At 46.1% G+C, this 11276-nt stretch overlaps 1 protein-coding gene across 1 annotated transcript in view; it reads left to right on the forward strand.

Moving 5' to 3' along the window:
- Cfap251 (cilia and flagella associated protein 251) overlaps positions 1-10516 on the forward strand; it is a 75890-nt gene extending 65374 nt beyond the window's left edge. The window contains exons 20-22 of the mRNA XM_085837159.1: positions 5984-6212; positions 7998-8099; positions 10244-10516. Of these exons, the coding sequence (XP_085693285.1) occupies positions 5984-6212; positions 7998-8099; positions 10244-10356 (444 nt within the window). The 3' untranslated portion in view covers positions 10357-10516. The remainder of the gene's footprint in view (positions 1-5983; positions 6213-7997; positions 8100-10243) is intronic.
- Positions 10517-11276: the final 760 nt, after the last annotated feature.

Consider the following 11276-nt stretch of genomic DNA (forward strand, 5'->3'; position numbering starts at 1 on the left):
GGATCCTTGGTTTGTGCTGAGAACACTCACTGAGATCTTGGGACTCTCTGGGTATGAATAATGCAGACATGTCAATTCCCTTTGTCATCATAGGCCCCTACTGAGGAATTGAGTTAAATCATACATTATGTCGGTAATGTATATGTATTGTAATTTATATACTTATTACTTATAAAGTTGATCATATGTCATTAGCATAGAATTATAATTTATATTGTAATTACACAAATTCTAATTAGAAAGCACATAGAGAAAAAACAATCGCAGTATAATTACTGTCGGTTGAGTCCCTACTCTGGGCAGGCACTTGTGTGCTTTAAAAGAACCTAGTGCAGGCTAGGGATGTAGCTGAGATGGCAGAGTGCTTACCCAGCCTGCAGGAAGGCCTGGGTTCGATCCCCAGCCCCACATAAACCAAGCACGCCAACATATGTCCATGAGATCAGAGGTTCGTGGACATCCTCAACTGCATAGCAAGTTTGTGGTCAGTACAGGCTATGTGAGATCTGCCTCAAACAACAGTTCACGAAAATAAAAGCCAGACTAAACAAAGCAAAAACTGCTGGGCAGTGATGGTGCACACCTTTAGTCCCAGCACATGAGGCAGAGGCAGGCGGATTTCTGAGTTCGAGGCCAGCCTGGTCTACAGAGTGAGTTCCAGAACAGCCAGGGCTACACAGAGAAACCCTGTCTCAAAAAACCAAAAATATTAAAAAATAAAAAAGTAAAAACTGCCCCAGTACATATACATACTATGCCCCCCCCCCAAGAACATTGACCATAAGGAATATTACGTGATGCACCACAGATCCCATACAAAGACAATGGCAGTGTTAGAATTTGAAGACAGGCCAGATGCTTGCACACACCTCTAACCCCAGTACAGAAGGCAGAGGCAGGGGGATCTCTGAGTTTGAGGCCAGCAGAGAGAGTTCTAGTACAGCCAGGACTACACAAAGAAAACAAAAAGAATGTGAAGATCTGTTACCTGAAATTATCACTTTACTCTCTACTTAAAGTAAGTAGTGGTGTGTATATATCTTAACTGTTAAACATCGAGATTTTAACATTTTATCATTTTTAAAAAGTGTGTGTATGGGTGTCTTACACGCATGTGTGTTTTGTTTTGGTTTGGTTTTTTGAGACAGGGTTTCTCTGTGTAGTCCTGGCTGTCCTGGAACTCACTCTGTAGACCAGGCTGGCCTCAAACTCAGAAATCTACCTGCCTCTGCCTCCCGAGTGCTGAGATCAATGATGTGTGCCACCACTGCCTGGCATGTGTATTTGTATACTTCCTGTGTTTCTGGTGTCCACAGAGAGTGGGAAAAGGGAATCAGATCCCCAATAACTGGAGTTGTGAACCGCCATGTGGGTGGTTGGAATCAAACCTGGGTCCTCTGCAAGAGCAGCCAGTGCTCTTAGCCAATGATTATCTCGCCAGCCCCAATATGACTACAGTTATTCAAACCGGTCTGGGGACACAGCTCAGAGGTTAGGAGCTTACAGTAAAAGAAGACCCAGGTTCAGTTCCCAGCACCCACAGGGCGATTCACAACCATTAGTAACTACAGTTCTAGGGGATCTAACACCCCTTTCTGGTTCCCTCTGGCACCAAGAACATACAGAGTGCACATACATGACATGCATTGTAGTATTAAAATTATATAGCATAGCATGTTAATATGATAATGGTTTTTAATATGTATAAAATTCATGTATAATCTAATGCACCATCATGCAGTTGTGTCAAGTGTACATGTTAACTATAAAACAGTATCCTCACATATAGTGTGTCCACAGTTTCAGTCACACTTCCTCGGAACCAATAATGCTGTTTCCCAAGAGCTGGGGCTGCCAGCATCCAGCCAGCAGGTTTCCTTCACACATAGGGGAAACGGTCACACCTCCCTTTCTTCTCCAACCTGACTGAGTGTATCTAAGCTGCAGAATTCTGCGTGCAAAAGAATGGAAATGATGGCTCCCCTCCCCTAAGGCTGTTAACTGCAGCTGGGAACAGCTTGAAAGCAACAGGTTTTCAACAATCTAGCGGTTAAGTATCTTTAAAGTGAAAGTAAATAACCGCTGGCTTAGAGACACAGGCTCGAGTAACAAAACTGTATCGGCCAGTGAGGTAGGGAGAAAATTCAGATACTGTTTCCACTCAGTGTGAGGTCCCCGGGGTCTGAGGAGAGGGGCCCAGGAGGAAATAGGGAAACAGCTGATTTTCTCCTTTGAATTGGCAACTTCAGAAGGAAATGAGTGGCTTGCTTGAGGCAGTTGGATTGCAGGTTAGGTCAGCAAAAATCAAAACTAAGTCAGACGTGACAACCCACGTCTTTATTAATCTTAGTACTCTGGAGGCAGAGGCAGGTGGATCTCTGTGAGTTTCAGGTCAGCCTGGACTACAGAGTGAATTCTGGGCCAGCCAGGGATACTCAGTGAGACCCCCGTCTCAAAAAAAAAATAATAAAATAAATAAATAAAAGTGAAAATTATGAACAACAAAATATCTGGGGCTGGCAAGATAGATCAGTGGGCGAGGGTGCTTGCTGGCAAATCTGATAAGCAAAATTCAATATCCAGGATCCATATTTAACATCAGTAAGTTATCCCCATGGCCTCCAAGTATGCACAAAGGGGTGTGTGTGTGTGTGTGTGTGTGTGTGTGTGTGTGTGTATAAGACACACAAATGAGTGTAATTAAAAATATTTAAAATTTATTCTAATTTTTTATTTGTGTGTGTGTGTGTTCACAGAGGCCAGAAGAGGGCATTGGGTCCCCTGAATCTGGAATGGCAGATGGTTGTGAGCTGCCTAATGTGGATGCTGGAATAGAGAACCCTGGTCCTCTGCAAGAGCAGCCAGTGCTCCTAACCACTGAGCCATCTCTCCAGTCCTCTTTCCATGCTCTCAATCTGTGCTCTATGTGTCTGCCATTATGTCAGAGCTGCACTGTTGATGACCCTGGGATGATAGTGGGGTCTGAACTGAGACGGGGCGCGGCGGGGGGAGGGTCCTCAAGCTCTGATCTGTTTTTCCCTACAGTTCCACTTTTTCTACTATTTTGCATTATTAATTTCAGAATCAACTTGTTGGTTTCTACAATAACAGAAAGGCCGGCTGGGATTAGGGATCTCATTTGGTTGTTTCCTGGTGGCACTGGGCATGGAACTCAGGGCCTGGGACATGCTAGGCAGGGGACCAGTCAGTCAGTTTGGAGAGCAGTCACCTTAACACTGTTATGTCTCCCAAGCTCCAAATTAGAAAAATCTTTCCTGAGGGCTGGAGAGATGGCTCAGTGGTTAAGAGCACTGACTGCTCTTCCAGAGGTCCTGAGTTCAAATCCCAGCAACCACATGGTGGCTCACAACCATCTGTAATGATATCTGATGCCCTCTTCTGGTGCATCTGAAGACAGCTACAGTGTACTTAGATATTATGATAAATAAATCTTCAAAAAACAAAACTGCAAAAAAAAAAATCTTTCCGTTAATTTAGGTTTTTCCTAACTTCCACACTATTTTATAGTTTTTAGAGCTTAAGCTTTTTTGTTAAAAACTATTCTGAAGAATTTCTTGAAGTTGATGCTACTAAAAATAAAAGTGATTGGGTTGGTGAGATGGCTCCGCAGGTAAATGTGGAATCCACGTGGTATCTCCACTGTTCTTCTCATATTCCCTGGGGCATACATGTACCTGTACATACACTACACACTGGCATGTGCACACATGCACACACACACACACACACATGCACACACATACTCATTTTAAAAAATGAAATGGGGCTGAAGAGATGGCTCAGTGGTTAAGAGCACTAACTGCTCTTCCAGAGGTCCTGAGTTCAAATCCCAGCAACCACATGGTGGCTCACAACCATCTGTAATGGGATCTGATGCCCGTTTCTGTTTGATGCCCTCTTCTGTCACACAGGCATACATGCAAATAGAGCACTCATATTCATAAAATATGTAAACAAACAAACAAACAATGAAATGGAATTATTTTCTTAATTCTTTGTAGTGTTTAGTGTATGAAATACAATTGATTTGTATATATTGAACTTTTTTATTTTAGGTGTATGTGTTTTACCTGCATGTATGTATGTATGTATGTATGTATGTATGTATGTATGTGGCTCATGTGCATGCAGTACCTGCTGAAGTCAGAAGAGGGCGTCAGAACTGAAGATAATGGATAGTTATGAGCCTTCATGGGGGTGATGCTAACCACGCCTGTTACCATCCTTTGAAAGATTGGTTACAGATATTAACTGCTGAGCCATCTCTCCACTCCTGAGTTTCACAGATTGATATCGTATCCTGAACCCTTTTACCAGTTCTAGTAGGTTGCGATAGGTTTTAGTGCCTTTCTCAGGATTCTTTTCTTTTTTTTCTTTTTCTTTCTTTCTTTCTTTCTTTCTTTCTTTCTTTCTTTCTTTCTTTCTTTCTTTCTTTCTTTTTTTCTTTTTCTCTCTTTTTCTTTTTCTTTTCCTTTTTCTTTTCTCCTCCTCCTCCTCCTCCTCCTCCTCCTCCTCCTCCTCCTCCTCCTCCTCCTCTTCTTCTTCTTCTTCTTCTTCTTCTTCTTCTTCTTCTTCTTCTTCTTCTTCTTCTTCTTCTTCTTCTTCTTCTTCTTCTTTCTTTTTTGAGACAGAGTGTCACTATGTAGCCCTGGCTGGCCTGAAACTCATTCTGTAGTCCAGGCTGGCCTCCAATTCACAGAGATCCACCTGCCTCTGCCTTCTGATTGCTGATATTAAAGGCATGCATCACAATAGCTGGTTGTATACTGACTTTAAAAATTCACTTTAAATAAAAAAAAATTACTAGGATGTGAGTCACATATTTGAGTTTCTCATTGAAATCTATACTTATTCAGCCAAACTCACTTGAAAATTCTTGGGACGTACTTCTTTTGTTGGTTTATTGAAACGGAATCTCTCTGTCTCTCTATGGCTACCTTAGAACTTGCTATGCAGGCACAGGTTGGCTTTGAACCTAAGGCATATTGCAGCCTCTGTTTCCTGACCACAGTAAGCAGGTGTGAACCACTATGCCTGGCAAGGCTCTTCCTTCAAAACAAACAAATGAACGTGTATGTGTCAGCGTGAGGAAGTGGTTGATAGATACATTGCAAGATCCTCAGGGTGAAAGGTGACACAGTCGAATAGCATTCATGACAGCCCACATGGTATGAACAGTGTGACACCATCAGGGCAGGACAAAAAAACAACACAGACTGAGTGGCTTAAAACACAAGAAATTAAGAGGCTGGAGAGATGGCTTAGGTTGAAGGCACTCGCCATTCCTTCCTGCAGAGGACCAGGGTTTGGTTCCTGCACCCACACATCAGGTGACTCCAGCTCCAAGGGATTCAACGCCCTCTTCTGGCACACACAGGCATCTGCACTCATGTTCGTTTACATATACATAGAGACACACATACCTAGAGATAATTCGAATAGGAAGTCTTTAAAAGATCCAGTGCTTGGCACGTGCTTAAACAACAGAGTTTTGTGTCCTCTGACAGAATGCAAAATCAGTGTCAGCAGGGCCATATGCTCCCTGCTCCCTGTGACGGTTGTCCATCCGGTGACTCCTTTTGGACTCCTCCTACCCTCTGATGCTTGCATTCTGTTCCCTGACCTTGAGGGAACAGGTGTGCATCATATCACACTGTGTTCAACTCCAGGCTGCAATGGTATAACAACGACGGACATCCTGGATTGAAAGCCACCCTACTCCAGTGTGACCAATGACCTTTTATAATTACCTCTGCAGCGACCCCATTTCTAATAAGCTCCCCAAGATGAGAACTTCAGCAATCCGTCCTGGGGTGGGGAGGACATAACGCAATCCACAAACACGTGTTCCTTTCCAGTTTTCATGAGTGGCCTAACCAAGTAATTAAAACAAACAAAAAACCAAGTATTTGTCTGTGTTGACCATAGTCTTCTATATTCCTTTCTGATCTCTCTCCTCTAGATTGAGGACATGTTTAATGAGATCAAGTTCAGCGAATACGTGGAGACCGGGAAGCTCATTGACAAGATCAACCTCCCAGATTTCCTCAAAGTTTACCTTAACCATAGGCCACCTTTCGGCAACACCATGGATGGCATCCAGAACAGCTTCAACGTGCTGGGTTACACCAATTCGGAAGGGAAAAAGGCCATTCAGAGAGAGGATTTCCTGAACTTACTCCTTACCAAAGGTAAGACGAGGCAAGGACAACTGGGAGCTATTTCCTCCAGCCACTTCCCAGCACACAGGGTCTAGGTAGGGGCAGGCAGACACCTCGGGCTCTCCATCTGTCACAAGGGACACTCACGTGACAGGGCTTCAACCTCGAGGGGCATCTTGGACTGTCTTCATATCTGACAAGGGTGGGTTAATAAGAAGGTCCCTGACCTAGATGTGAGAAACGTGACTCACGGCCAGCAAGATGATGCAGCGGGGTGAAGGTGTTGGTCCTAGAGCCCGATGGCCTGAGGTCAACCTCCAGACTCACTTGGTGGGAGAAGTTAGACTCTGGTCTGCAAACTCTCTCCATTCTCCTGCCTCAGCCTCCCTGTCACTGGGATTGAAGGCCTATGCCACCATACCCAGCTTGGCTTGGAAAACAGGGAGGAGTTTGCCAGTTTATCAGTGCCCTGGGGCAATCATAAGGATTATGGATGAATTCATCATGATATCAAGCCACGCTGCACTGAACTTTTATTTCTATCTACTCTACAGATATAGAGGTTGCCTTGTGCTGTCTTGCGTATCTGACAGGCGCTCACTCGCTAGTGGAGCTTTTTTATTGCAAACCAGGAGAGCTCTGAGAAGAGGAAGTTTGAAATAAAGTGGAGCTCAACCTTCCATACCTGAGTCACCTTGCTGTCCTTCTACAAGGGCCAGCCTCTTCTCCCTAGCTTTGTAAAACCATATAAGAAAGATCGTCTTTCTGTCTAAAGAAATAGTAGAATACTTGTATTTAAGCTCTCTGGCTAGGGGCCAGTGAGATGGCTCACCCAGTAATGTGCTCGCTGTTAAGGCTGAGCTCAGTCTAAAGCACACAGGAGTTGGAGGGGTCTCCCAGAACTTGTCCTCTGACCTCCACACAAGTAAGGCTGGCACTCTCTCTCTCTCTCTCTCTCTCTCTCTCTCTCTCTCACACACACACACACACACACACACACCATAGATAGATAGATAGATACATACATACGAAATTTAAGAAGATCTCCAGGGCTGGAGAGACGGCTCAGTGGTTAAAGAGCACTGGCTGCTCTTCCAGAGGTCCTGAGTTCAAATCCCAGCAACCACATGGTGGCTCACAACCATCTGTAATGGAAACTGATGCCCGATTGTAGTGTGTCTGAAGACAGCGACAGTGTACTCATACATAAAATAAATGAATAAATTTAAAAAAAAGAAGAAGATCTCTAGCCAGATGTGGTGACACAACTGTAATTCCAGCACTTGGGAAGTAGAGGCAGGAAGATCACAAGTTCCCAGTGGGGCTCCAGGAGTAGCTCGGTTGTACAGTGCTTACCTAGCACCACACTCAAAGCCCTGAGCTGAATCCCCAGTGCCACATAAACCAGACCTGGTGACCCGAATCTGCAACCCCAGTACTTGGGAGGTGGAGGCACGAGGAGGTGTGGCACGAGCCAGGTGTGGTGGCTCACGCCTTTAATCCCAGCACTCGGGAGGCAGAGGCAGGCAGATTTCTGACTTCGAGGCCAGCCTGGTCTACAAAATGAGTTCCAGGACAGCCAGGGCTAAACCAAAAAAAAAAAAAAAAACAAAACAAAAACAAAAACAAAAAAACCAACAACAACAAAAAAAGGAATTCAAAGGTCATGTTCAGCTTCATAGTAAGTTGGAGGCCAGGCTGTGAGCCACGAGACCCAGCCTCAAAACAAACAAACAAAGACCTCCTACTAATTCCCACCCCCAGTTAGACAGAGCCCAAGACTTAACCAGACTCCGTTTACACTCCAATGCCCAGGTGAGCACATGACAGAAGAAGAGATGGTTGACTGTTTCTCAACTCTGTTTGGCCTGACTCCGGAGGGGTGGAAATCGGAGCCTGCAGCCACCTGCATCAACGGTACTTAGCCTGCCTTTGTCTGGGCGCATGGCCACCACTCACGATTTGTTGTAGACTTAAGTGCATCTGTTCCTCCGGACAGATATAAGCCACTCTCTTCCAACCACACACACAGCAGTGTCAGTCGAGCTGGGAATCCCATGAATAAGGGAATTAGTGAGCCGTGTGTGGCTGTGCCTGCCGGATGAGAGCATTCATTCCCACTTTGCCTGTCCTGTTCTGCCTTCTGACCCTTTCCCTTTCTTTGCTCCTCTGGGCCATTTTTTTTTTAATCTTTCTGGTTTGCGTGGATGAACACCAGCCGCTCTGGAAGCTGTGGCTGTGTGTCGGCTGTGGCAAGAGGAGACCCCTGGGTAGGTGTACAAATTCAGCTCCAAGCTGAAGAGGAGTTCCTTCTCGGCTCCATCTTGTCTCTCTCCTTCTAGTGTTTGGCTTTCTTTCTCTTTCTTTTCTTTTCTCTTTTTTCTCTGAGACAAAGTTTCACTATGTAGCTTTGGTTGGCCTGGAACTCACTATGTAACCAAAACTGGTTTCAGACTCACAGAGATTTTCCTGCTGCCTCCAAACTGCTGGGCTTGAAGGCATATGCAGCCATGCCTGCATGCCTGGCTGCTGCTGCTGCTGCTGCTGCTGCTGCTGCTGCTGCTGCTGCTGCGCCTCCTCCTCCCCCTCCCCCTCCCCCTACTCCTTCTGAGATTGGTCTCTTTAATATAGTCTAGGCTAGCCTTGGACTCCTGATCCTCCTGCCTTCACCTCCCAAGTGCTGGGATAACAGGTGTGTGCTACCCTATCTTCTGGCTTCAAGTTCTTTTTCTTAAAAGTTTTCTTTTATGTCTTTTTATTCTCTCTCTCTCTCTCTCTCTCTCTCTCTCTCTCTCTCTCTCTCTCTCGTGTCTGTGTGTGTGTGTGTGTGTGTGTGTGTGTGGTCAGTTCTCTCCTTCCACCATGTAGGTCCTGAAGTTAGAACCCAGGCCTTCAAGCTTGATGAGAAGTGATTTCACCCCCTGAGCCACATTGCCCACCTTTCTAGTCCTTTCTTTTCTCACGCATGTGCACATGTGTATGATGCACGTATGTGTGTTCGTGGATAGGTTGCATGCCTGTGTGCCTGTGTGCGAGTGCAGAGCACGGAAGCGAATATGGTGTGTCTTCCTTGAGCCTTCTCTACCATACTCCTGAAGATGGGGCCTTAACCAAAGCTGGAGCTCTTTGGTTATGGCGAGTCCACTCAGTTAGCCCCAAGCTCCCCCATCTGCCTGCTTGGCTCTGAACAGAAGAAGCCTCTCCGTTGCTAGGCTTCTACGTGGGCTCTGGGAATCTGAGCCCTGTCCTCCCTTGTGTGGCAAGCATGTTATCCTCTAGGGCACCTCCCCATCCAAGGTCCTCCTAGCCTTGGGCTGTACTCAATGGCAGATGCCTTTCCTCACACGCCTGATGACCTTGAATCTATCCCCAGCAGCAAACAAATGAAAAGTCCTCTTCTTCTCCTCTCTGTACCCCAAGAATTCCCCATCTCTTCCTAGCCAGTTGTCATTCACAGATGTTACTGTCCTGAGCTTACACTCAGGAGTCCATTGAAGCAGCTCTTCTAGGCTTGCTTGGGCTGGAAAATCTCTACCATCAAGCCCAGGATAGTTGGTGGTCAGGACCTGAGAAGATGGGAGCAAAGCTGCCTGGCCCATCTCCCTGCCACTTCTTCTTCCTTTTATTGTCTAGCCAGGTTTGCCAGGACCTTAGTTAATAAGACTCCATTCCCTGATGGATTCTGACCCTCAACACAAAGTCTCTCCGCCCCCTCTTTTCTTTCCTTCCTTTCAAGGGTTTGTTTTATGTGGATGGATGTTTTGCTTGTGAGTCTGTCTGTGTGCCATGTGCATGCCTGATGCCTAGGGAGGTCAGAGGAGGGCATTAGATCCCCTGGAACTAGAGTTACAGATAGTTGTGTACCACTGTAGGGGTGTCGGGAATCCATCCCCAGTCCTCGGAAAGAACAGCAAGTGCTCTTAGCTGCTGAGCCGTTGTCTCCCTAGCCTGCCTCCCACTTTTGTTGAGTGTCCTCGTTCCCTTGGGTTTTTGAGGGCTTGTTCTCATTAGGCGCCTCATCACTGGAAAGGCATTTGGCTTTCTTTTCTTTGCCTGTCTAGGTCCAAAAATCTGCCTCCAGAAAGAGCTTCCCGAGGAAATCACTGCAGAAATATTCACGACGGAAATTCTTGGCTTAACCCTTTCCGACAGCTCGGAACAGCTCACTCAGTGATGTCATTGGCGATACTGGCAGCACAAAGGGCTCCGTGTGTGCTTGCACATGTGTGTGCATGTTCCAAGAGGTGTTCCCTTTTCTGTCCATGCCCACCCCCACCAACCCCAGCCTAATCTTTGGAGCATTTTAGACATTAAAAGCAAATTTCTCTTAAGCAGTGGAATTCACAGAGTTGGACATTGCACTGTCTGTAAAAGAGAAGAGTGGGTGGAAGCAAGAACAGGCCTGACAGCTGGATCTCCAGGCCTGAAGGAGCCTCAGCCAGCATGGACGTCATAGCCAGCCGCTCATACCCTGAAACTGGGGTGGGGTGGGGGAGGTGTTCTGGGCTCCTGGGAGTGCCAGACTATTTTCCTTCCCAGAAAAACACCCAAGCAGTTGTGTGTGGCCATGACAGCAAGCATCACCGGTCATGCCTAACCCCGGTGACAACTGCCAAAGAGAATGCAGAAGCAACCTGGGTCCTGCAAACTGCAGGTGGCCCAGAAGCCACAGGGTCCTGCTCCTGAAGGATGCAAATGGCAGATGCTGCTTCACCCCCTCACTTTCTGCTGGGCTGCAATGCACACAGTGGTCAAGACCAGTGGACACTAGGGGACACATCTAAGTTTGCAGTGATGTCTTATTCCTGCACCGTGGCATAACAAGTGAAAGCTACGGTCTACTTTTATAGGTTTTCTCTCAGTTCTGAGGACTCTTTCCTGCCAGTGTCCCCAGTGATACGTCTCTATCACACTCTGTCTAGTGTGCCTGCCCACCCCCACCAGGGCCTTCTCAGACAACTGCATTAAGGAAACATTTCTTTAGGGGAGGGGCTTAAACTTTCTCTTCTTTTCTTTCTTTCTTTCTTATTTTATGTACATTGGTGTTTTACCTACATAAATGTCTGTGTAAAGGTGTCAGATCCCCTGGAACTG

This window comes from Mus caroli, unplaced genomic scaffold, assembly GCF_978045245.1.
Source record: "Mus caroli unplaced genomic scaffold, Mus_caroli_1 scaffold_4, whole genome shotgun sequence".
NCBI lineage: Eukaryota > Metazoa > Chordata > Mammalia > Rodentia > Muridae > Mus > Mus caroli.